Raw genomic sequence first — 27,484 nt, forward strand, 5'->3', positions numbered from 1 at the left:
TTTGTGGAGCATAACAAATAGCATGGAGGACATGGGGAGTTAGAGAGAAGAAGGGAGTTGGGGGAAATTGGAAGGGGAGGTGAACCATGAGAGACTATGGACTCTGAAACACAATCTGAGGGGTTTGAAGGGGCGGGGGTGGGAGGTTGGGGGAAACAGGTGGTGGGTATTAGAGAGAGCTCTGATTGCATGGAGCACTGGGTGTGGTGCAAAAACAATGAATACTGTTATGCTGAAAATAAATTTAAAAAATATATATGAAAAAAAAGAAGTCTGGCATAAAAAAAGCCTTTATATTTATCTTGTTTGTCTGTTGATGGAATGTAGATTCTTTAACATTAAACATAATTCAACAGTAAACAACCCTCTTTATAATTGCAAAAAAAAAAAAGGATACAAACTTTCAGTTTTAGGATGAGTAAGGTCTGAGGATCTAATGTAAAATATGGTGACTACAGTTGATAATGCTGTACTGTACACTAGAAATTTACCAATAAAGAATAGAACTTAAATGTTCTCACCAAAAAGAAAAAGACAAATAGATTTTAAAACATTGTTCTTGATCACCAGTGTAACTATTATGCACTCACATCTGTCTTTTTAGGAACCTAAATTATTCAAAGCATTTGCCAATATTCTTTATGTGTATATTAGAACAAAAAAAAATCTGCCAAGGCAGGTGCATAGGCTAAAAGAATACATCTTCCTGGTTTCCCTTTTGTTGCCTCTGTTTAAAAAAAGGACTAGCCCCTGAGAAAAGCCTCCAAGAAATGCCTCTAGTGGTAATTTCTGGAATGAAATTAAATAGACTGCTGTACAAAGGGAAAAAGAAAATACAAAGCAAGGTACTGTAGACAGTGGTGTCAATCCAAAGGTGAGAGGTCAGCAGAGGAGGTGTTTCTTTCCTCGGAACTCTATAAAAGCTCAGCTCATCCACCACCAGGAGACAGCTGTTCCAGCCATCCAGAAGCTACAGGTGCTCCCTCCTCAGATCCCCAATGGATTTCACTCACAGAAGCCTCCACAGAGGTCTGAGTTCCTCCTCAGAGGGCCCCGCAATCAGCGTGAGCGGCTCCACACATAGGAAGGGGGCCATGCAGTACCTTGCAGCTGCACCCAGCGTCTATGGGGGAGCTGGAGGTCAGGGCATCCGCATCTCGAACTCCAGACATATGATGAGCTATGGAGGTGATCCCTCCGGTGGAGACCTGTTTGTTGGTAATGGGAAGATGACCATGCAGAACCTAAATGAACGCCTAGCAAACTACCTAGCAAAAGTGCAGTCCCTGGAAAAGTCCAATGCCAAACTTGAATTGCAGATTAAGCAGTGGTATGAAACAAACACGCCCGGCACCAGGGACCACAGCGCGTATTACCAACAAATAGAAGAGCTGCAAAATCAGGTAAGGGATGACTCCGGTGTTTTTTATTCCACTGTTGGGCTGCAGGATATATGCCAACGGATATTATAAAGCAGTTAGGCTGAAATGCTGCATCTATAAAAATGGTGCATTCTACCATCTACTGTTAGTGCTGGAGTAGCTGAATATATAATTGGATGACTGTAAATATTTTTTTCACTTTTAAAATGGAAAACAGGAAAATATAATCTGTATTTTGTCACAGTTTATCAGAACAAGTCTAAATGGATAATAAACACTTTTTTTTCTGTAAAGAGCTAAAATTTTTATGTGATTATAAATCTCAGGTTTTTTTTCACCCAGTTCTCATTAACTTTTGAATTCCCAGTCAACTTAGAGATGTTCCTCCTTTAATTTATATAAATAGTGTAATATAAGTATTAAGATACTATATTATAAATTCAATGACAAAGTGATTCAGGGTGGAAATAAGGGGAAGGGAAATAGGTATTAATGACATCCAGACTTTTTTTAAAGATTTATCTATATTTGAGGGGCACCTGGATGGCTCAGTTGGTTAGCGTCTGCCTTTGCCTCAGGTCATGATTCTAGATTCCTGGGATCGAGCCCCAATCGGGCTCTCTGCTCAGCAGGGAGCCTGTTTCTTCCTTTGCCTGCCACTCTGCCTACTTGTGCACACACACACTCTGTGTGTGTGTGTGTGTGTGTGTGTGTGTGTGTGTGTGAAATAAATAAATAAATAAAATATTTTTTTAAAAATTCATTTATTTTTGAGCGAGAGAGAGAGAGCAGGGGGAGAGGCAAAGGGAGAAGGAGAGCGAATATCAAGAAGACTCTCCACTGAGGGCGGATCCCTATGTAGGGCTCAATCCCAGGACCCTGAGATCATGACCTGAGCCGAAATCAAGAGTCAGCTGCTTAACCGACTGAGCCACCCAGGCACCTGAATGACATGCAGATTTTTAAATGCCCTATTTAATGATCTCACCATCACCATCATCACAAGCAGTTCAGAAACCACTTCTACAATGACAGGATGTTCTATTGCCCCCAGTTCAAATTTGTTGCAATCAAATAACAACCTTCTCCCACGAAGGTGGAGTTCTGTTTTATCAATCACATGCAATAAAGGAAGTGGACTTTGCTCCCAATTGAAAAGTCCAGATATGACAGGGGCATTTGCTCTTTCAATTTCTTATCTTATCAAGGAAAGAATCCCTTCCATTTCTATTTTAACATTCATATTCCTTTAGAACAAAGACCACTTCCTTACCAGCAAGTCTCTTTTTCTTGCACTTTTATTAGACATCAGTGCAATCTGAACCAGGTTCCACTGGAAGTTATTTTGGGGGTCTCAGAAACTAGGAGGAGGTGAGGCAAAGGTGTCTAAATTGTCTTTCTACCAAGAGGTCATTCTTCTCAGGCTCCCACTAAAAACGTTCAAAACCAGCAAACCATTCTTCCCTGTCTCATGATTCCTGTTTCTGAATCTACTTTGGATCAGCCCAAACACATAGACACAGCCATCTACTCCATTTAGCCAGGCAGACTCAGTCTATGAGAGCAGCTCTCTCCGGGACTGGATCTGCTGAAAGAGACATGTCACTGTAATACCTTCTACAAGCAGACAAGATCCATATGCATCACAGAAAACTCACCCATTAGGGTAATCCCGTTTTTAAGATCAAGGGCTTATCCATCCTGACAGCTCAGTGCCTAGCACAAGGCTCGCATAACAGGTGTCCATTCATTCAGTCAATATTTAGTACATACTAAGCGCTGGGCCCCGTGCTCGGCATTGAGGAATATGATGCTGAACATAATGTGATTTAGGGGGAAACAGACACAGACAAAGGCAGCATATAAACCACAGAGAGGGATAAATGCTACCAAGAAGGGTTATGTAGGGCAATGAGAACACAAGAGTTCATCTAATTCTGTCTCGAGGAAATCACTGAGGCTTCCTTGAAGCAATGATGTCTAAGGCGAGATGTGGAAGAGAAGCAGTTCACCAAGTGAGAAGGGCTAACGAGAATATTCTAAGCAGAATTTTCTAAGAAGAATCAAAGGGAAGCCACTCAATAAAGTTTGATGGCTCAAGTTGAATGAAACTTTCCTTTTATAAAACCATTAAGTTCACTAAATCCTGGAGACCAGAGTTATATTTTATGACTCCACTATGTTAAATGACCATATCATTACTCTTCCCATTTTCTTTTTTTTTTTTTTAAGATTTTATGTATTTATTTGACAGACAGAGATCACAAGTAGGCAGAGAGAGAGAGGAGGAAGCAGGCTCCCTGCTAAGCAGAGAGCCTGATGAGGGGGGCTCTATCCCAGGACCCTGGGATCATGACCTGAGCTGAAAGCAGAGGCTTTAATCCACTGAACCACCCAGGCTTGGAAATTCTTGAAATGAACATCATCTTTGATAGAATAGTGTTTGTATCTGAGGACCGCACTCGATCATGTGAAACTCCTGTCTGGTTGAAAATGTCATTCTTTCTCATATACTTTCCAGATTAAAAAGGTACAACTGGAAAATGCGCATTGTGTCCTACAAATTGATAATGCCAGATTGGCTGCTGAGGACTTCAAGCTGAAGTAGGTTCTAACACCATGGTAAACCTTCCTGAAAAAGGATTCCTTTTAGTAGCCCTTCACGATACTCAGCTTTCCACATTCTTGTTGGTAAAGGAGCTACCTTAAGTACTTTCAGAATCTGGGAGTTTGAAGGATATTAGGAGCTATCTGGTCCAACCTAGCACACAGGGCTACACTTCTCTCTCCCGCATTCCTAAGATTTTGTCACCCATTGTGAAACTGAACACCTCCAGTAACTACTCTTGTTTCCGCTGGTTAGCTCTGGTTGCTATAACATTCTTTTTTAGTAACCCTACATCTACTTTCCCACCCATTGAACCTAATTCTGCCCTTTGGAGTAATACCAAAGCAATATAAAACTCCCCTTCTGCAGTAGGGTCCTTCTGTTATCTAAAGCGAGTCCTGTGTTTACGTGTGATGATTCTCCGACTGACTCATCCATACTCCTTCGAGTGCCTGAAAGTGTATGGACCAAGTTCTAGGGGGTGACCTTTGATACCTCTGAGTTTGCTGGTGTTTTATAACAGAGTCTGACAAACCAAAGAACTAAGACAACGATTAAACCAGCTCAGACTGTGTTCACTCTCTTGTAACCATATCACACTACATGTGATCGCAGCTGTTCCTCATAAATGGCCCCTATGCTAGGGCTTTCCCATTCTGAATGTGTACAATGCCTTGGTACTAAAATGTCCTTTGTGGTTTTGAAGGGTAGCATTCGAATGCTACAAGGGATCAAAAAGAAGGAAAGGGGAAAGCAGATCCAAAGATTAAAGCAGTAAACATTCATTAATTCCAGTTTTACTAAGTCAGCACCTGAATGTTCCATTGCATTATCATTTTTTAAAGTTTTGCGACTTTAAAAAAAAAAATGAGAGTATATGAGATCGTAGGGGAGAATCATGAATTCTTTGAGATAATTCACTTTGGATGCATCTGCTTACAAAATAATAAAAATAAACTGATCCTGTGCATTCACTAAGTAAATCTAACCATTGCTTAATATCAATAATGAGAATCCTTTGCTGACACATTAATTAAAGAAAAATATTTTTTATTTCTTTTAAAATATATTCTAGACTTTAGAAACTTTTAAGAGTTATTTCAGATTGCCTTTTTTTTTTTTTTTTAACCAATCACTCCAAATTAGGAAGATTATATTATGGAACAAATTATCTGATTCCTAGGTTCTCATGAACATTTTTGGAATGTATAAAGAGGGACACGATGTATTGAAATCAATCCTTATATACCACATAAAAATATCTCATTATATTAAGACGCTCTCTTCTATTTCAAAAGGACTCAACTATCTCTGTGTACCAATTAATTCACAGGTATGAGACTGAAAGGGCACTACACCTCACAGTGGAGGGTGATATCCGTGGCCTGAACAAGGTCTTGGGTGATCTATCCCTAACTAGAACAGACTTGGAGATTCAAATTAAAGAACTGAGTAAAGACCTGGATATTCTCAAAAAAGAACATCAGGAGGTAAGGAAGTATTCGGAAGTGGTGTTGGGAATGACAGAATGACTCTAATAATGATAACTGATGGGGACAAGTTGGTAAAGAAAGTAACCATAATAATGGTGTGAGCAGTCAGGGTTCAATGATGGAGTCGTCCCTGGACTAGCATAAGCCCTACCTAAGTTACTGTCTTTCTTTTTCACTCGTCTCCAATGAAGGAAGCCCTAAGACTTTCAGCTTTTCTGCTCAGACTCATGTGAGAACATGCTTCAGACTATAATCAGGATGTTCCCTCTTGCAGGAAGTGGATAGCCTACGGAAACACCTGGGCAACACTGTCAGTGTAGAACTGGATGCTGCTCCATGCCTGAACCTTGGCACCACCATGAATGAAATGAGGCAGAAGTATGAAGTGATAGCCCAGGAGAACCTTCAGAAGGCCAAAGAGCAGTTTGAGAAACAGGTAAGAGCATAATTCCAAAGGGTAAGCAAATGTGTAGATGCGGTCATTTAAAAAAAAAAAAAAAAAAAAAAAAAGATAACTCATTTTCTTTACTTTCTGTCTGTACTCATTTTTTTTTTTTGAACTTTAGACTCAAGCGCTGCAGCAGCAAGTCACACTGAGCAATGAAGAGTTAAAAGAAACTGAGGCTCACGTAAAGGAGCTGAGACGCACCTACCAGAACCTGGAGATAGAACTCCAGTCCCTCCTCAGTCTGGTAAAGCACGTCTAACTTCCCACTCTCAATGCAGTGTGTGCTTACTGAGTGCCTGTGTGAAGAAGTCTGGAGATGCAGAAACCTCTAGGAAATAACCCCTCTTCCCTGCAGAGTTGGCAGGGAAACAGGCCAAAACAGTGATTATAATTAAAACACAGAAAGAAATCCAGGACAAGAGTAATGTGCAGCAGGGCTGCAGGGGAACAAGAAGATCTGGAAGACTTCCCACAGAGAGTGGCATTTCAACTAGATGGGAAAACCTGAGATGACTCTGTAGTTGGAGAAGAGAGGTAAAGACATCCCAGACTAAGCAGATCAGTCAGCTCCTGATGGAATTATGCTATGTAACAACCCCCAAATCACCGTGGCTTATCACAACACTACATCCATCACAGGTTGGCTGCAGCTCTGCTCCGTGACATTTCCACTCCAGGGGTAAGGCTAAGGGAAGAGACCCTGGCCAGGGCATGCCAGTGCTGTAGCAGAAAGAAAAGAGCAATGGCCAGACCATGTGACAGCTCCTAAAGCTTCTCCTCAGAAAAGGCATTTATCAATTTCACCTGGATTTCATTAGTCCAAGAACGTCACATGACCAAGCCTGGTGTCCATGGGATGAGGAAATCTAATCCTCCCCTTGGAGGGAGGAATCACAGGGAGAGGAGGCAAATACTGAGAACAAGAATACAATACACAAGTGAGAGAACAGGGACTGTGAAGCTAAAAACAAACAAAAGAGCCCTAGAGGTCATAGCAGCTGGCTTGAGTTTGCCTAGATGGAAAGAGTGGGATAAAGCTAGAAATAGGAATCATGCCCACAGTGACCAGCTGTGGGAATTCCCCTCAAAGAAATTAAAATCAAACCACCTCTTAAGTCTTCAACTAAGAAACATTTCCTTTTTCTTGTGCTTATAGAAAGAAACTTTGGAGCACACACTAGAGGACACCAAAGATCGTTACAGTAGAAAACTGGCCACCATCCAGGGAGTAATGGACAACCTAGAAGCCCAGCTGGTGCAGATTAGGAAGGATACAGAACGCCAGAGCAATGAATACAATATCCTCCTTGACATAAAGACCCGGCTTGAGCAGGAAATTGCTACTTACCGCCGCCTTCTGGAAGGAGATGTCATCAAGTAAGGCTCTGAGAATCAAGGGATACGTGCCAGGGTCTATGCTGTGCTATACCCTGTCACTCATTCCCCAGCACCAGTGCAATCCCTAGCACAAAAGCAATTACACACACACCAACAACAACAAAACAAAAATATACCAAAAGTACACCCAGCCCCAAAATACCAGGTACAGCCTTTGTACTTGAGGTCATGAGTAGGGCTGACTTAGAAGATACACAGTCTGCAAATGATACAGATTGTGCTTTTGCTAATTTTTATGATTAATACATAATTGGAAGTAAAATAACTTTTAAAAATTCTCCTTGAGAGGTCACGAAATGAAGAACAGGTTTGTGGGAGTCAGTTTGAGAATCATTAGTGTTGCCACAGCAACCGTCTTCAACTACCACACCCAAGAAACTCAGTAAGAGAACATAAGATTTAAACCTCCACTGTAATTTTGTTATTTTAATTACAAAATCTTCTAGTATAGCATAAACAGGTCAGTTTTGAAACTATATATATATATATATATATATATATATATATATATATATATATATATCAAACTGAAAAGTAAGAAACTCAAGTTCAAAGTAACAAGCATGGTAAGACTGGAAAAAATACAAACACAGCATTAAGACACACATCATTTGCAACATGGCAATAACATCTTTTCCTGTTTCTTTTTCTCTTCTTTTTTTTTCTTTTTCTCTTCTTTAAAAAAACAAAACAGAACTACAGAAGATGACTTAAGCATCTCAGAGGAGAAAGGTAAGTATTCTAATTTCACGTGTTTCCTGTGAGACTGATTCCTCACTCAGTCCTTACCACTTATCAAATGACACTGGTGAAAAGTAAAGAGAGATTAGTTCTCAGGAGAGCAGATATTACCGTAGGGATTTTGAAAATCAGGTGCATTACATAAAGAAACCCCCAACATGGGAAGTTTGTCACACTCCTACAACAGTGTGATTTTCTTGGTCCAAGCTATTACTGTCCTGAGACATCCTGGGATCCTGAAAAGGGAGGGGGGAATGAAAAAGTGCAGTTGGCTTAATTCAATAATATTTCTCTTTGGGGAGGGAGCAGAAAATTTGTGAATTGGGGGACAGTGGCATACTTTCTGCATTTATTTATTAACTGAACAAGATTATTTAAGAAAAAGAATGGGTTTCTTTTTCTTTCAAGAAAAAAATGTATAAGATAATAAAGATTTAGAGTTGAATATTATACACCAGCAGAATCATGTTCCCAAGTTAACATTTTATACTTAAATCCAAACTCAGATATAAAGAGAAAAAGGAAGATTAGGACAGTCGTGGAAGAAGTGGTGGACGGCAAGGTTGTATCATATCAATCCAAGGAGGAGGAAGAAGATTTGTAAATGGCTGCCCAGAGATGCCGCTGAGGGTTTGAAAGAAACAAAGCTGTAATTTCTGGTCACTGTAAGACAGCTGCCATTAGCGCCATTAGTGCTCTGTGGTAACCAGAAGGGGACAAAAGCCCATTGATCAGTCTCTGAAATTGAATATAAATTGTTTTACTCAAGAAGCTGCAAATAGCCTACAAAAATGAAATCCAATGAGCACTAGATCACTTAAAATGTCATTACCACCACCTTCACCATGAAGCACATTAATTATAAGCTAGTAACCACCTAACAGCAATTCGTTAATGTTCCTGAAAACTTCAGCACACCTGAATTACACTAAACTTCACGGAGTAGAAGAATCCCTAAAAACTGCAAATAAACTGCTCTAATTTTTCCTGTTTCTGAATTACAAAATCTCCATTCAGAGGCCCCTGGATTCTTGAATGAGTCAATTTCTTGGTTAATTTCATTGGATTTTTAATATTGGTACAATCCTGCTAGCTTTGAGTTACATCTACATTTTTTTCCATTGTCTCTGCTGCCTTTTAAAACTCAACTCAGCTTTTCAAATAATCTGGGAGTCAAGACTCCAATCACAAATGCTGAGCAAAATAAGAATGAAGCACATTATGCCTGAAGTGGAAGTAGATTAAATGCAAAATCAGTGAAATCCTTCTCAACGCCTAATTCTTCCCTTTATGACAATAAACCACATAAATCATCAGGTGTTCTCTTTCTTTATGGGGTGAATATGTGTTATGAAACATTTCTACCTATTTTTTTAAGAACAGGTTTAATGAGATATAATTCACACACTGTAAAATTCATCCTTGAAAAGTGCAAATTTCAGTGGTCTTCCACATATTCACAGGATTGCGCAACCACCACCACTGTCTAGTTTTAGGACATTTTCATCACTGAGAAAAAAAAAAAAACCCAATAGGAGTCATCCTCCCTTTTCCCTTCCCCCCAGTTCTCCCACAATCCACTTCCTCTCTCCATGAATTTGCCTACTCCAGACATTTCTTACAAATGGAATCATACAATGTGTTCTTTTGTACAGAAATGTTCACAGCAGTATTACTCATAATAGTCCCAAAGTGGAAACAACTACAAATGTCCATCAACTGATCAAAGGATAAACAAAAGGAGGTATGTTCACACAATAGAGTAGTATCTGGCAATAGAAAGAACAAAGTACTGATACATAATACAACAGGGATGAACCTTGAAAAAGCAATGCTTAGTGAGGAAAGTCTGACACAAAAAGATGCAGACTGTATTCCCACCCATTTTGCATTTCAGTGTGCAATAACCACCTTGCAAATGTTTACAGGAAAAAATAATTTTGCCCCCTCTCATTGTATTTTAGTAAATTAAGAACTTGAATTTAAATTTTGATATATAAGTTTTTAAGTAAATAGGATTTTGAGCGTGGTTATATTGAAAATAATGTTATTCATTTATGTATAATAACATCTATCATTTATTGAGCACTTACTATGTGCTAAGCACTATGCCAGACATTTTATATGCATTTCTCATTTAATCCTCACAGTAACTCCATGAAGTAGAAGCTATTAGACTGAATCATATAAACTTGCCAATATGTAATCATTTTTTACTTTAAAAAAATACTATTTCTGGGGCACCTGGGTGGCTCAGTGGGTTAAGTCTCTGCCTTCAGCTCAGGTCATGGTCTCAGGGTCCTGTGATCAAGCCCTGCATCAGGCTCTCTGTTCAGAGGGAGCCTGCTTCCCCCTCTCTCTCTACCTACTTGTAATATCTCTCTCTGTGTCAAATAAATAAAATCTAAAAAAATAGCTATTTCATATGGTTTGACCTTATTCTATTCTCCCCATTTTACAAATGAGGATTATAATGAAGACACAAAATAGGTACTCTCCGAAAGTCAGAGTTACCAAGTAATGGAGGCAAGACTGAACCTTAGGACTGTTTGTCTAAAGTCATGATACCCTTTTAAGCAATTAATTACATGACAATTACAGAGTTACACCTGAAATGAGCATATCTCTCCTTACAGCATTTGCTGTTTTCTGACTGCCATTTTCACTAGCCAGAGACAACACCCAAAAGTCATCCCACAACTGGATTTACCATAACTTTTGTCAGAAAAAGTTATTATCTTCACCCATTCTCATTCTTTTGTTTTTTTTGTAAGATTTTATTTACTTATTTGACATACACAGAGAGATCACCAGTAGGCAGAGAGGCAGGCAGAGAGAGGGAGGGAAGCAGGCTCCCTGCTGAGCAGAGAGCCTGATGCGGGACTTGATCCCAGGACCCTAGGATCATGACCTGAGCTGAAGGCAGAGGCTTCAATCCACTGAGCCACCCAGGCACCCCCTTTGCTTTTCAAAGTAAAGAGGTTCACTCTTGTTTTTCTCTTAATTTCTTTCCAAGTCACTTTGGTTAGTAAACTGCTTTTAAAGATGTTAAGAACTTTTAGAAGTGAATTCTTTTTCTCCTACCAAAATACAGTGCTGAACAGTCTATAACCCCAACATGCAAATGCCAGAGACTGAGTCTAATTAGTAAAAAAAAAAAAAAAAAAAAAAAAAAAACCTGCAGGAAGTAGATTTGAAATTCACTAGGCATGGCCATCATCAATATGATAATTATTGCCTTTTGCCATAGACATTAATGACACTTTGTTCAAAAGCAGATTTTTTTTTAAGATTTTATTTATTTATTTGACAGAAAGAGAGATCACAAGTAGGCACAAGTAGGCAGAGAGGCAGGCAAATGGAGAGAGGGAAGCAGGCTCCCTGCTGATCAGAGGGCTCGATCCCAGGACCCTGGGATCATGACCTGAGCTGAAGGCAGAGGCTTTAACCCACTGAGCCACCCAGGAACCCCCAAAAGCAGATTATTTTTAACTGAATTTCCTATCATAAAAAATGAAAACTAATCCTTGCCTTTTAGTCGATCTCTAGTTTCTTCCAAGTAAACTTTCAAAGTTTCTTCCAAGTAATCTTTCAAAGAAAGTAGATGAGGCCGTATGTACGGTTCTATCACCGGTTCTACCAGGAGTGACTGTGTGAAAGTAAAGTGTTATCTCTGCATCTATACTTCTTATATGAGCTAGGAAACAGAACAGCATGATCCTATTTCTGACAGGTATACAAATCCAGAAGATTCATAGTCCTTTTTTTTTTTTCCAATTTATTTATTTGACAGAGATCACAAGTAGGCAGAGAGGCAGGCAGAGAGTGGGGGGGAAGCAGGATCCCCACTGAGCAGAGAGCCCAATGTGGGGCTCCATTCCAGGACCCTGAGACCATGATGACCTGAGCCGAAGGCAGAGGCCCAACACACTGAGCCACCTAGGTGCCCCAGATTCGTAGTCCTTAAATATAGGTCTTGTTATCACACATAGAATCATTATCAATAAATTTCATGACCTTATACAAAATCATCAGTCCATAAGTGGACCCATCAAACTCAGAGAGAAACCCTAGAGGTGACACTAGGTTGGAGAGAACCACTTTCTCTGGCCTTGATTAATTACAGCTACACAGAGCCTTGTAATATCTAAAAGGAATGCCATGGAATGATACAAAATCAAAACTTGACCAGTGGACACCCTCTGCTCTCATCCTCACGAAGTTGATGGCAGTCTCAAATAACAATTCCAACTTAAAGCATAGGCCAGTGATTTTAATCTCCCTTCAAACATTTGTTTTCTCCCCTAGACTCACTTCTAAGATTCACCTTCCCAGGAAAGGGAAGATTCCAAGATTTCTTCTCCTCTCTCACCAGAGGCAACCCTCCCTGCCTTTGAGAACACTGAGCTCTGGAGTCCAGAACTCACCCTCAAGCATGACTACCAGAGTTTTTTGTCCTCCTCATTTCAAAAGCACAGCATAAAACGTCAGTAGCCCAATATTCTTTTACTCACAGGATCTTCAAATGTTATTGAAAGCAAAAGTGAAAGGTGTTAGGGACCCAGTAATCAGTAAATTTCAGGAAGTGGAAGGTCTGCTTTAATGGAAAGAACTCAGGTGGAAAATCCTGTCATCAAAGAGCAGGAAACTAACCAATGTGACATGAGAAGATGGGCATATGTTTTACTTAATAAATCAAAAGATTTACAAATACCACATAAATAACTGTCTCTATCTTGAGTATTCTCTAAACTCTACAGAGAGAGAAGTCATGACTCTTAAGCAGTTCCCCCTTTCTCATTTTCCTCTGTGCCTAGACTTACATAATCACTTTACCACCAGATTGTATCTGTTTTCTATATTCCCACCCTCCTATATTTTTATAGCTGTCAGATAAAATTATTTTCACTTCTAAAAACTCTAAAATACAGGCTTTACTATTTAACTTAGCCCTCCCTTCCCAAAAAACAGCCACTGAAGAAGAAACATCTCTCTTTTCAACTTCTGAAGTTGCGGTCCATTCATAATTGGATTCAGAATAAATCTTACTCAAAGCATACCAGCAAATTAGAGCAAAGTCACTCTCAAATGAAATGAATTTTAAATGACACATTCAAACTTATTAAGGATGAAGTTCTTTCAAGTGAAATAACTCCAGAAATACAAGGATGAAGCTCAGCCAAACACTAGGCTAAGATTCAGGATAAAAAAAAAATTAACATAGTCCTACCTGAGAAACTTACAATCTAGGATGATAAATAATATGTATATAAACTTTAAGGAATAATACATAAACATAATGTATAGATACTGAGCAAAATTATTTAAAATGTACACATAGGCATCAGAGGTGGAAAGTATATATATTTCAGCACACAATCAGTTCCAAGTTCAAGAATGCAAATTAATCATATTCCCATACTATGTGATGACACTAAGCTACAAGCTTGGATTGGGCACATCTCAAGTCTGTATGCAAGTAATAGCCTGTTTCATTTCTATGGCAATAATAATGGAATTATCCTTGAAGACAGGGGAAGGGGGGAAATCCTGCTTATAACTAATTAATGACCGTAATGTCAAGTTCCTGTGCAGGAAGTACAAGCTGAACTAGTACTTTACATGATCTCTGACAATGTGGTTACATGTAAAAAGTACAACTAAAACTACATTTGCCCGTGTATTTGTAGGATTTCATGGGTGGTGTCATTCTTTGGGTCTCAGCCTGAACACTGAGAAACACAATTCAAGGAGAAAAGCAATTCAAGGAGACAAGCTAAGCTCCTGGTTGATGTACAGGGCAAAATCCAGTCTCAAGACTGAGGGGTCAGAGTGATGTTCTACTCTTTTCTGTTTTCACTGCAAGAAGCAGGGTTGTGTTGTCTATAAAAGGCACTGCAAACTGTATCCTATCTTCGCCACCTCCTGGATGTGTGGTTTTAAATAAGTCATTTAACATCGTCACCCTCAGATTGCTTATTTGGAAAAATGGGAGCAAAGTATCCTACTTAAGAAGTGGCCACAAAGGTTAAAGATAATGTCTGCTGTTTACTAACCCGGTGTTCACAACATGGTAAGCACACTATCACTATCAGCAATTAGAACAAGGACAAGCTCAAACAAAACGCTTGTAATATACATTAAAGGAATCCTTGCTAAAAATTTCCATATGAGGCTAAGGTCCCTGGCATATCCACTTAACATATTTCCATCTTCTCAAGAAATGAAACAAATGGATTACGGCATCTCTCATCAAGCTGAGTCTGCGTTTGATTGCTGCATCCTTTTTATATCTATTGTGAGTGAGAATTCATAGTTTCTGTAAATGTCTTGCTTAAGATCCCTTTACTTAGAAATCCCATTGGCGGGGCACCTGGGTGGCTCAGTGGGTTAAAGCCTCCACCTTCAGCTCCGGTCCTGGTCTGAGGGTCCTGGGATCCAGCCCCACATCGGGCTCTCTGCTCAGCGGAGAGCCTGCTTCCTCCTCTCTCTCTGCCTGCCTCTTGCTCATTCGTGATCTCTGTCTGTCAAAAAAATAATAAAATATTTTTTAAAAATTAAAAAAAAAAGAAATCCCATTGGCTTGCTCCTTGTGATGTGTATAGGCTGGGGGAAAATATGTCCCTTCATGTGTGTCCCTTCTACAGTAAGGTAGAAGGAAGCTGGAATTGGATTTCACTTGGGGTTCATCATTCCTGTCCCTGGAAAAATAAATAGATAGATAGATAGGGTCACACAGTTCTTCTGCTTGCCAGAATTGACACTGCGTATTCCCTAGAGAGGCCCAACACGGGCATTGGGTACAAGTCCTCTGCACTTGCCCCCACATCACCGCGGGGCACTGCTAGCACCAGCTCAAGACTGTTCACAGGCTTAAAGTACCGGCCTCACTTTCTGGGACGCTAGAGTCAAGGCAGAGAATATCTGGATATTAGAGTAGGAAACAGGGGTTGAGAGTGAGAGCAGTAATGGAATTTTAATATACAAAAAAATCAATTGCATTTTTATATATTAGCAATGCTGGGGGTTGAGCAGTGAATAATCAGACTCCTGATTTCACAGAGTTTACTAAGAAGGTAATTCTCATGTAGAGGAAGAGCTGAATAATATAATATAATATAATATAATATATAATAATATTCTACTCAATATTCTACTCTACATGATATTCTACTCAAAAACAGCATTTTTCAATGTTTAAGGGGTCCTCTTTCTGAATCAGAAAAAAAGAAACTATGTAACATCCTAATCCTAATCCAAGATTTTAAAATATTTGAGAGCTCAAACTCCTCTATAAATCTGGAAAATGCATTTTTTTTATTTCAAAGATTTTACTTATTTATTTGACAGAGCACGTGCACGCACAAGCAGGGTGAGCAGAAGAGGGAGAAGCAGGCTCCCCGCTGAGCAGGGAGCCCAAGGCAGGGCTCAATCCCAGGACCCTGAGATCATGACCTGAGCCAAAGACAGACGATCTACTGACCGAGCCACCCAGGCGCCCCCTGGAAAACGCAATTACACCCTAACCTTCCACCAGTGCCTTTTATAACTGCTTCTGAAGCCATATTCCACTGGAATATAGACTAGATCATGGTCGGATGGTTTACATTCAGTTTTCTAAAGGAAAAAGTAGGAAATATGAGTGAAGATCTTTAAGAAGCTCAAGGCTGAGGACGACGTACGATTAATTTACCCATTTAACAATCACTCATTGCTTTCCCACAGTGCATAAAACACTGGACAATGCAGAGAATACATGCAATGGAATAAGCTGGAAGAGAAAATTTCTTGTGACAACCTATATCTACTCCACCCAGATTTCTTTTTCATATAACAAATATGTAATGGGCACAATTATTCAATTATTTCTATACTAATGAGTTTTCAGTATGCATAAATCATTTACTGGTTGAGCTGGCCAAAAAATGGGGGGGGGGCATGATGTTTTGAGTGGAGAGAGTGAACTTTTCAACTGCAACACCCATTTCATGACCTATAAAAGGGCAACCTTTCTCCCTTGCGGACACTGCTGCCTCTCAGGTTGTGGCCCCCTTCTCTGGGCTGTGGATCTCTCAAGCAACATGATGTCTCTCTCAGTGCGCACCTCTGGGCTGCCCCGGAGGCTGTCTTCCCAGAGTGGAACATCAGGCAGAGCCAGGGGCACATCTGCTTCCCTTGTTGGCAGTAGCTATGGGGGGAGCACCTTTGGCTTTGGTGACAGCTGTGGGGGAGGCTTTTCTGCTGCTTCCATGTTTGGTTCTAGCTCTGGCTTTGGTGGTGGCTCTGGAACTTCCCTTGCAGGAGGTCTGGGCACTGCTTATGGGGGGACATTGGGAGGTGGCTCTGGAGCCCTGGGAGGTGGCTTTGGAGGCTTGGGAGGTGGCTTTGGAGGTCTGGGAGGTGGCTTTGGTGGCCTGGGAATTGGATTTGGTGGAAGCCCAGGAGGTAGCGGTGCTGTAGGTATTCTCTCTGGCAATGATGGAGGCCTTCTTTCCGGATCAGAAAAGGAAACCATGCAAAATCTTAATGACAGATTGGCTTCCTATCTGGATAAGGTTCGAGCTCTAGAAGCGGCTAATACTGAGCTAGAAAACAAAATTCGAGAATGGTATGAAACACGAGGATCTGGGACTGGAGACTCCGGGTCACAGAATGATTACAGTAAATATTATCCATTGATCGAAGACCTCAGGAATGAGGTAATGATGTGGTTTCTGCAGGGGCTTTGGGAATTTTTTTTTCTTTTTTGCTATTATAATATTTTACACTGATAAACCATCTAAAACTTACGGTATTTTTCAATTTGGCTTTATCTGGAACAATTTCTCATCTCAAGATACTTAGTTTCATTTTATGACTTATCATAAAGTGACTGTATTTCCACTATCTTTCTGCAAAAAATGCTTCTCAATTTTTAAATAAAATACTGTAAATGTTTTCTTATAAAAAGTTAAACTGCCTTAAATTCTTAATAAAATAGCATGTTAACATCACCTAAAAATTTCTTCTCAGGTGCACTTGTATAATACTGATATCTTACAAGCTCATTTTGTATGTTTCCCCCTATTTGCCAGATCATTTCTGCCAGCATTGGAAATGCCCAGCTCATCCTGCAGATCGACAATGCAAGACTGGCTGCAGAAGACTTCAGAATGAAGTGAGTCGAAAAGAAAAACTAATAATAATTGATGTGTCTCATCATTTTTTTCTTATTCCCCATTTTCCTGCCTTTGTTGATGGCAAATATTTTAAACCCTCTGAAGTACGTAGGCTCCACACATTTGTTGTTTTGGTAAATTTACATTGGGCATTCTAGGAAGAAAGCAGATTCAAACACAGTTCACATTACAGGTCCTTAATTATAAGCCACTTACACTTGGGACTAGGATCACCCCCATGCTTATAATTTGCTTTTGGGTCATAATATAACAAGATATTTACACCAATGTTCTAAACCACAATCTTCCATGTATCAAAATGAATTAATAATGTTTTTTACCTAGAAGTGAAATTATCTTTTTCCTGATGACACACACCACTAAAATATTAACCACACATCTCTTTTTATATTCCTTCCTCCTCTCCCATATTCCACCCTCCCACACATTAAGATAGAAACACAAAGGGCACCCGGGTGGCTCAGTGAGTTAAAGCCTCTGCCTTTGGCTCAGGCCATGATCCCAAGGTGCTGGGATCGAACCCCGCATCGGGCTCTCTGCTCAGCGGGGAGCCTGCTTCCCTCCCTCTCTCTGCCTGCTTCTCTGCCTACCTGTGATCTCTGTCTGTTAAATAAATAAATAAAATCTTAAAAAAAATAAAAAGGGTAGAAATACTAACGCTCATTTTGCTGCACAAAACCTCCAGGCAGGATGTTGTACTGGTGATGATCCTCAGACTATAAAATCTTGATAAAAGCTATTAGAGAAGTATCAAATCTTAAATTAAATCATGAATAAAAGCTAAGCAAAAAAAATTATTTATTTTCAACCGCTTTTAGGATTTCATCAGAAACTCCACCTGGAGAGCGGCTCTTAACTCTTTACAGCCAGGGCAGCCAGCCAAAGGGGAAACTGCCCCCTGGGATGCAGGGCTACTGAGGCTCATTGATGGGAGAGAAGTCTCATCTCACAACTTTTTCACTTCTCTCCAGCTGAGCAGTAAACTATTATGGAAAAAAGGAAAGAAAAATGTTAAAAAGGAAACAGAGCATCATACATTACAGTGCTGCCACTTCTACCTAATCACCCAGGACACAAAGCAACCCTGAAGATGATGGCGGGGGACTGATTCAAATGGGTACGTTTACTCCAAAAACTGTCTTTGCGCTTGGTTTTCAGGTATGAGAACGAGCTGGCCCTGCATCAGAGTGTGGAGGCCGATATCAACGGCCTGCGCCGGGTCCTGGACGAGCTGACCCTGGCCAGAGCTGACCTGGAGATGCAGATCGAGAACTTAACAGAAGAATTGGCCTACCTGAAAAAGAACCATGAGGAGGTAGGCAGATTTGTAAGCTGCTTTTTCCCTCCCAAATCCAAAAATTACAATTTCAAATTCACAAGTCTAGAGTTAGAACAGATAATGGAGGACACATGACACCCCTGTTAAATTGGCCATGTGTTTTGAATTTCTGTGTGTGTGTGTGTGTGTGGTGGTGGTGGCGGGATTGAGGGAGGTTCCCACTGAAGTTTAACAGATTAGAGGTGCTTTCTGATTTTGTCGTTTTCATCGTTAGATAAGGACAACCAGAATTTCAATTGTCCAAATTCAGTGATTTCTAAACACATAGTATTTTTAAAGTTCAAAAACAGAAGCCTGTCAGTAATACATAATGTTATACACGTTTGAGAAACTGGTTATGCCCTGCGTAAAACACACAATGAACTCTGGCAGGCCACACAGTATAGCAAAGCCTGGCGTATGAACAGACATTAATCAAGACCCTGGCAATGGGCTTCTACAGAACTTTCTATTGGAAATCTACGACTATGGTACAAACAGTGTGCAAGCCTTGACACGGCCGCAGCCCCAAGTTGGCAGCTGTGGTTAAAACCCCACTGCATCTTTTCCACCAGGCTTTGCCTTCTGTGTAAAGGCCCTCCACCTCCAAGAAGCAGGGCCAACCCACCCATTTGCCATGATAGGCACAGCCCCTAGGGCCCATGGTAAGTTTAGGGACCCAAGACAATGTGTAAGTTCTTTTAAATTAAAAGAAAAATTATGAATTTGTAGGTAAAAAAATAAATAAATAAATTTTAATGCATTGTGTCAGTCACCAACGTGGTCATAAAATATAACGTTTCATTTCTTTTCTGTTGGAAGAGACCCACGAAGGCTATAATGGGTCTCTGCGCCCCTCTCTTTCATTCGCTGTCCCCAGGAGCTCCAAAGCTTCCGGGCAGGCGGCCCAGGGGAGATCAGCGTGGAAATGGACGCTGCTCCGGCGGTGGACCTCACCAGGCTCCTCAACAACATGAGGGAGCAGTACGAAACCATCGCTGAGCAGAATCGTAAGGACGCAGAGGCCTGGTTCATTGAAAAGGTACCACAAACAAACAAAAAAAAGGCGTTGCCACAGTTGCAGAAAAGACCCACGGGAGGAGCGCGCGCTCACATCCCTTTGCCCCTCTTTGCCGCGGCAGAGTGGGGAGCTCAGGAAGGAGATCAGCACCAACACGGAGCAGCTTCAGTCCAGCAAGAGCGAGGTCACCGACCTGAGGCGCGCAGTGCAAAACCTGGAGATAGAGCTCCAGTCCCAGCTGGCCACGGTAGGGGGCGCACACAACAGCATCATTTCAACTTCCGAAGAAAACAGGCATCCACGCTGGTAAGGCCATTGGCCAGGGGCCTTCCTCTTAACAGTCCCCTCCGTTGTTCTGCCATTTGCCTCCCACGTGCAGAAGAAATCCCTGGAGGTCTCACTGGCCGAAGTGGAGGGCGACTACTGCGGCCAGCTGTCCCAGGTGCAGCAGCTCATCAGCAGTCTGGAGGAGCAGCTGCTCCAGGTGCGCGCGGACACCGAGCACCAGAACGCCGACCACCAGCGGCTGCTGGACGCCAAAGCCCGCCTGGAGCTGGAGATAGAGACCTACCGCCGCCTCCTGGACGGGGAGGCCCAACGGTGAATAGACAGGTTCAAATAGGTTGAAAATAACTTCAGTGGCTGACCAACTGTGGTCACCTGGTACACTTGGGGCAAAAGAAGTAAGGGTTCTTTTGCTGATGGAAAATACCCCATCTCCTAACAACATGCCTTAGATTTATTCAAGTTCTATACTTTGCAAAGTGCTGTCACCCATTATCTTACTTGATCATTCATAAAATGCTGGGATAATGGCACCACAAACAGAGGCGAACCACTAATGAGCACTAGAGAAGTCCCCCATTAGGGTTCTGAGATCAATGTCTCAATGCTAAGAATGACACATCAAACAATAGCCACCCAAATCACCTCATAGCCTCCTGCGATGAAAGTTCCCAAAGCAGGGGCGCTTGGGTAGCTCAGTGGGTTAAAGCCTCCACCTTTGGCTCAGGTCATGATCTCAGAGTCCTGGGATCGAGCCCCACATCGGGCTCTCTGCTCAGCAGGGAGCCTGCTTTCTCCTCTCTCTCTGCCTGCCTCTCTGCCTATTTGTGATCTCTGTCTGTCAAATAAATAAATAAAATCTTAAAATAATAATAAAAAAGTAAGTTCCCAAAGCAGCAGCAGCCTGGAGTAGGGGAGGAGCCCAGGGCTATAAGTCAGGAAATCTAAGTTCTGAGATCAGACCTTCCCTTAATTGCCAGTTTGCTACACTTAGGGAGCCTGTTTTAGGCAAGATTTGAAAACAAAGGTCCACTGCACTGATTACTCTCAGGGTGCATTATTTATTCTTTGTTCATCAAGAAATATAGAATACCTTCTCTATTTAGTGATAGTTTTATGTATCCTGTTAGCTTCAATAGCAAACTATTTCTCCTCCTCCCAGAAAGCATCATGTGGTATAACCTCCCTTGTTTTCTTTACAGTGACGGTTTCGATGAAACTTTATATGTAACAGAGTCCAAACCTCAAACACAATCGATCGGTTCCTCTAAAGGTATGTAGATTTCCTAAGAATCACTTACAGTAAGTCAGAATCACACTTATAAATAACTAAAAGAAGATCTCTTAAATATTGCAGTGTTATTAATAATTTAAGGTATATTTGCATTCTGAGCCAAGAAAAAATATTTATGCATTCCTGCAGAAAAATGAGTAGACTGTAACGTAGTAAAACTTCTGGCACACCCAGAAGGAAAACACTCTACTCTATGAAGAAGTGTTATAAGCATCATAACCACTTTTTAAATTAAAAAATATATATTTTTTCATTTCTGCATAAGATACTGAATATATTTCATTTGCACTAAATAAAATGCATTACTTTAGAATGAAAGAGTCACTTTTGAAAGTTTAAATTAGGGGCACCTGGGTGGCTTAGTGGGTTAAAGCCTCTGCCTTCGGCTCAGGTCATGATCCCAGGGTCCTGGATCCTGGGAGCCCCACATCGGGCTCTCTGCTTGGCAGGAAGCCTGCTTTCCTTCCTCTCTCTCTGCCTCTCTGCCTACTTGTGATCTCTGTCAAATAAATAATAAAATCTTTAAAAAAAAAAAAAGAAAGAAAGAAAGAAAGAAAAGAAAGTTTAAATTAGATGGATTCTATCTGCCAGTACCTCAACAATCAACTTTGGATGAATATGTGAAACAGTAAACTCTTCCCCTTTATTTCATTTTTATCTTTAGACCAAACTAAATCCCGGAAAATCAAGACAATTGTGCAGGAAGTGGTGAACGGTGAAGTGGTCTCATCTCAGGTTCAAGAAGAACTAATGTAAAATTTCACAAGATCTGCCCCATGTTTGGTTTCTTAGGAACAGGAAATTTACAAGTAGAAATTGTTCCTTTCAGAGTAAGATACTATATTAGTTCAATCATATTTTAGTCTGTTTCATTTTTCTTGGATTCTCTATTCACTTTGAGTCCCTTTTGCTCTTTAATTACAAGTCACAGTGGCCATATCGGTCTTTATAACAAACCAAAATCACCTCACATCTTTCTGGATCCAGTGTGGTCTTCTAATAAACTTTTCTCTTGGTGACCTGGAACATGTTTTAATCACAGAATTTTGATCAAGTAGTATTGTTTTAATAGAGTTCAATAAAAGATAGATGGCAATAATGTGAAATATGTACCTTCTTGATTCCAACAATAATGTCAAGAGCATAGACAAAGGTTTGTAAAATACTAATAGCAACGTAGATAAACACTGAGATGAAGATGTCGAGGCTGGAGATTAAGTTAAGAAGATTCTTTTAGAAGTTCTGTCCTTGGGGTGCCTGGGTGGCTCAGTCGTTAAGTGTCTACCTTTGGCTCAGGTCATGATCACGGGGTCCTGGTATTGAGCCCCACAGCAGGCTCCCTGCTCAGTGGGAAGCCTGCTTCTCCTTCTCCCACCTCCCCTGCTTGTGTTCCTTCTCTTGCTGTCTCTCTCTGTCAAATAACACCAAAAAAAAACAAAAAACAAAAAACAAAACAAAACCCTTAAAAAAAAAAAACTTATGTCCTTTTTACATCAGCCCATCAAGGTTACAGCAAAATTACATTGTCCACTAGGGGATAACAGTTGTCCTGTTCATTTTCTAAGACCTTCTTTCATTCAGTCAAGATACACTTAAAGAACCCCACAGTGTGGAAGACTGGAGACTCAAAGATGAGTAAGATTGGGTCCCTGCCTGGAGGAGCTCACAGGGTAGAGATAGCCATCCACCAGGAATACAGAGAGATAGGGCACACAGAAGTTCAGGGGACACATGGAGGAAGAAGTGAACAATTTTTCAGGAGGCAACTAATTGCTTCATTCAACCATCAACCAGGCAGGGGCTCCTGGGTGGCTCAGTAGGCTGGCCGTCCAACCTTTGATTTTGACTCAGGTTGTGATCTCATCACGGTCCTGGGATTGAGCCCTGAGTCGGGCTCTGCAGAGCAGAATCTACTTGAGATTCTCTTTTTCCTTCTCCTTCTACCCTTGCCCCCACACTCATGGGCGCGTGCGCTCTCTCTCTCTCTGTCTCAAGTTAATTAATTAATTAATTAATTAATTAATTTTTTTAAAAGAAACCAACCAGGCAGAGAAGGGGAAAGGGAAGAGAGGAATATATGTGAAAAAACACAAGGTTATAAACAAACATGACTTTGATGTCCTTTCTCCCTTCTGGCACTGGTGAGTGGGTTTCTGTTGGGGTAGATTGGACCCACAAGTCAATAACAGATGTCATGTCCTGGGTTGTGGCAGAAGGTGGCCAAAGTCTAAGCCTGAGTAGATGGGTTCAATCTGGATTGGCAAATTCAAAACCCTAAAAGGAAAAATGAGAACAGGATTTAATGATTAAGAGCCTGGGCTCTAAAGCCAGACTGGGTTCAGATCCTGGCTCTGCCACTTCATAGCAAGTAACCTGATTTCTGTGGGCCTCAGTTTCCTGATCTTTGAAGTGTGCGGGTTTTGTGGAGATTAAATGAGGTAACATACATAATGCACTAGGAGCAGTCTCTGGCACCTAACAAGTACTCAGTATTTGCACTCTATTATTACTTAGGGTATGGAACAAAAATGGGATGCAGAAACCAGGGGAACTGAAGAGCAAGGAGTGTCAAAGGAAGCAGAAAGGAGAGGGAGGAGTCATGCAAGCCTGGAGGAATTCCCTCACTGAGTGCAAAAACCCACGGAAGGTTATTATGCCATTTTAGCTGACTTGCTTCAGCATGCAGCTTTCTGAAATCACACTTCCTTTTAATATTTGCTAGTGGTTTCCAGTGCTCCGTTTATTTCCCTGTATTACGCACAGCAGTTCAACTCTCTCCCTTGCTCTCCCCTTCTAGAACATGTCATAGGAGAACCTTACTTTTTAGACCCGAAGAGATTATCAAGGTCTTTTCCTGAATAAAGTCCACACCCCCACCCCAAGTAAAAAAGAATGTCCCTTTTCTGGCACTCAAAAGTGGCTGCGAACAGTTACTGTTTCAAATTACATCTGTCTTCCTTATAACTACATCTGAATTGTATGAGACTCAAAAGAGAAAGGGGTTTTGCACAAGGATAAACCCAGTTTATTGGTTCTTAGCTACTTAGTTTCTCAGCATTCATTTCTTTTAGAGGCATTTTTTCACTGGGATCCCCAAGATAATACCTCACTTGTCACGTTTTCTCAGATTCATATTTATGAGCTCTGAATGTTGGCCCAATCTTCCCACTTATCCTCTCTCCATATACTCATTCCCTAGGTGACCTTAACTAACCCCGTCATTCTAAAATAAACGCCTATAGCCTTATTGTGGTGATCATTTCACAATATACACAAATATTGATTCATTACACTGTATACTTGAAACTAATAAACATTATACCTCAGTAAAAAAACAAAGCAACCATCTATGCATTGATAACTTCTTGTAGTAGCATCCAAGATGGCCCTAGGGATCCCTACCTCCTGGTACTCATGCCCCTATGTATAGTTCCCTCCCACAATGAATAGAGTAGATCTACTGAAGAAGTGACCGTGTGTGATTTTCAAGGTTAGGTCAATAAAGCATTTCAATTCTGGGGTGCCTGGGTAACTCAGTAGATTGAGCGTCTGACTCTTGATTTCAGCTCAGGTCATGATCTCAGGGTCATGAGATCAGGTCCTGCACTGGGCTCCTTGCTGCTCCCCCTGCTTATGCTGTCTTGCATGTGCTCTCTCTCTCTGTGTCAAATAAATAAAGAAAATCTTTAAAAAAAAAAAAAAAAAAAAAGGCACGTCAATTCTGGCTTGGTCTCTTGGATTGCTCACTCCAGAGGAAGTTAGCTGGCCTTAAAGTTATATAATGTTGGGGGGAGGGGGAACTACCTGAAAAAAATCAGTGATATGACAAAATTTCCCTTAAGCTCCAATGGCTAGGATCTCATAACCATCAAACCCAAAATTACAGTGCTTTTCTGGTAATATCTCAGAATATCCTATAGTCTTCAGCTGAGAAAGGAGACATTAGGTTTACTATTTAAGTTCACTCTGCCCTATTCTCACTGCTAAGAAATGCATTTAGCGTTGTATCCTTATCATGAAATTACAGCCCTCATTCACTAGATCACAAGCCCTACTTCAACAGAGACATAAAAGGTCCCTTTGGACTCAGGAATTAATGAATTGCAGAAAAAGAAGCCTATCTTTAAAGAAAATAACTTATAAGAGAAATTCTAAGTACAGAATGAGACAACAAAAAACACGCAATTCATGATTATTTTAAAATCTAAACCTTTACAAACTAAAATGTCTGCTTTTTATATGCATTTGTTGTATGTAGAGGCCACAGAAAAGTGTGGGAAATATTGTATATACTAAGTTGGTACAGTCATTACCTCCTGGAAATTACCGAGGACTTGGAAGACTAATTTACTTTTTCTCATGTACATTTCCTAAAATCCTTAACAAAGAGCACGTATAACTCTAATAATCAGGGAAACCATAAATTTTAGTTATCCAGAATAAAGGGGTTTCCAAGTAGTTCACAGTAGGAAGGGAACAATCTAGAAAACAACCCTAGATTGCCAAAGCAGTCACTTCTTGAGGCTTTGCAAGAGTGCCACCTACTGGAATCTCAGGAACTGAACATTTAAAACATTAACCCTGCTTTTCAAGCCACTTTTCAAGCCATTCATACTTGAGGTATGTATGTTGATACTAGAAAGTTTCTTTTTATGTATTTTTTTAAAGAGATGGAGAGAGGGTGTAGGAAAGGCAGAGGGAGAGGAGAGAGAGAGAGAATCTCAAGCAGGCTCCACAGTCAGCACAGAGCCCAACACAGTGTCAAGTCTCACAACCCTGAGATCTTGACCTGAGTCAAAAATCAAGAGTTGGATGCTCAACCAAGTGAGCCACCCAGGTACCCCTAGGAAGTACACTTAAAAAAAGAGAGAGAGAGAGAGAGAGAGAGGGCACCTGGGTGGCTCAGTGGGTTAAGCCTCTGCCTTCAGCTCAGGTCAAGATCTCAGGGTTCTGGGATGGAGCCCCACATCAGGCTCTCTGCTCAGCAGGGAGCCTGCTTCCCCCCCACCACCTACTCTTCCCCCTCTCTCTCAGGTTTCTCTGCTTACTTGTGACCTCTGTCTGTCAAATAAATAAATAAAATCTTTAAAAGAGAGAGAGAGAGGCAGGGTGCCTGGGTAGCTCAGTCAGTTAAGCATCTGCCTTTGGCTCAGATCATGATCTCAGGGTCGTGGGATCAAGCTCGATGGTCAGGCTCCCCACTCAGTGGGAAACCTGATTCTCCCTCTCCCTGTCTCTGCAGCTCCTGCTGCGTGTGCACTCTTTCTCTCTGTGTGTCAAATAAATAAAATCTTTAAAAAATAATAATAAAATTTTTAGAAAGAGAGAGGTAAAGAAAGAAAAAGTAAACTTTTACAAGCATCAACTTAGTAAATTAAAATGTTCTTACTTAAATAACAAGTGAGTAGCTTTAGTTTCCACCAGAAAGTCCACCAGGAAGGAGGCAAGTTGTCTTAACACATAAAAAAGAAAGGTAGGAGCACCTGGGTGACTCCGTAGGTTAAGCCTCTGTCTTTGGCTCAGGTCATGATCTCAGGGTCCTGGGATTGAGTCCCACATTGGGCTCTCTGCTCGGCAGGGAGCTTGCTTCCTCCTCTCTCCCTATCTCTCTCTCTCTGCCTCTTGTGATCTCTTTCTGTCAAATAAATAAATAAATTCTAAAAAGAAAAAAGAAAGGCAGAAACTATTCAGAATCTAGAGAACCAGGCAAACAATGTGGACTACTCAAGCTTCTAAAAACATACTCAAACATCAATTGAAAATTTTATTCACATAGCTGAAAAAAATGACTTTTTATGGGCTAGTAAATGTTTCTTAAGACTTGGAGCTGGACCTAAGATTTAAATTTCATTTAATATTAGTATCATAACCTCAAAATCAAACTAAAAAATATCAGTGTCTTCATTGAATATATCCTCTTCATCCCATGCCACTTCCTGGCTGAACTTGGCTGGTCAGAATATGTGCATTTTAGTTGTCCGCTTGGAACGCACCTCCTAAAGTTCTATACACATGAAGTTTCTGCTAAGAAAAGTGTATCCAGGGATGCCTGGGTGGCTCAGTTGGTTAAGCCGCTGCCTTCAGCTCAGTCATGATCCCAGTGTCCTGGGATTGAGTCCCACATCGGGCTCCTTGTTCAGCAGGGAGCCTGCTTCTCCCTCTGCCTCTGCCTGCCACTCTGTCTGCCTGTGCTCGCTCTCTCGCGCACTCTCTCTCTGACAAATTGTTTTTAAAAATCTAAAATTAATAAAAAAAAAGAAAGAAAAGAAAAGTGTATCCATTTAGGGATATTTCGTTTATTTGCAAATACCATGGGA

The 27,484-nt window shown here is 40.9% G+C and overlaps 2 protein-coding genes and 1 long non-coding RNA gene across 8 annotated transcripts in view; 2 read left to right on the forward strand and 1 right to left on the reverse strand.

Moving 5' to 3' along the window:
- Positions 1-27,484, reverse strand: part of LOC131815872 (uncharacterized) — a 150,291-nt gene that overhangs the window by 90,860 nt on the left and 31,947 nt on the right. The gene's annotated exons all lie outside the window — the stretch shown is intronic.
- Positions 929-9,386, forward strand: KRT20 (keratin 20). The gene is made up of 8 exons (XM_059147936.1): positions 929-1,403; positions 3,904-3,986; positions 5,324-5,480; positions 5,758-5,919; positions 6,050-6,175; positions 7,088-7,308; positions 8,024-8,061; positions 8,577-9,386. Exons 1-8 carry the CDS (start codon positions 999-1,001, stop codon positions 8,672-8,674), a joined length of 1,290 nt encoding a protein of 429 aa, XP_059003919.1. The 5' UTR covers positions 929-998; the 3' UTR covers positions 8,675-9,386.
- On the forward strand, positions 16,140-21,923 carry KRT12 (keratin 12). The gene is made up of 8 exons (XM_059147939.1): positions 16,140-16,769; positions 17,145-17,227; positions 18,408-18,564; positions 19,448-19,609; positions 19,710-19,835; positions 19,968-20,188; positions 21,076-21,146; positions 21,832-21,923. Exons 1-8 carry the CDS (start codon positions 16,152-16,154, stop codon positions 21,921-21,923), a joined length of 1,530 nt encoding a protein of 509 aa, XP_059003922.1. The 5' UTR covers positions 16,140-16,151.

Source organism: Mustela lutreola, chromosome 15 (assembly GCF_030435805.1).
Source record: "Mustela lutreola isolate mMusLut2 chromosome 15, mMusLut2.pri, whole genome shotgun sequence".
Taxonomy (NCBI): domain Eukaryota; kingdom Metazoa; phylum Chordata; class Mammalia; order Carnivora; family Mustelidae; genus Mustela; species Mustela lutreola.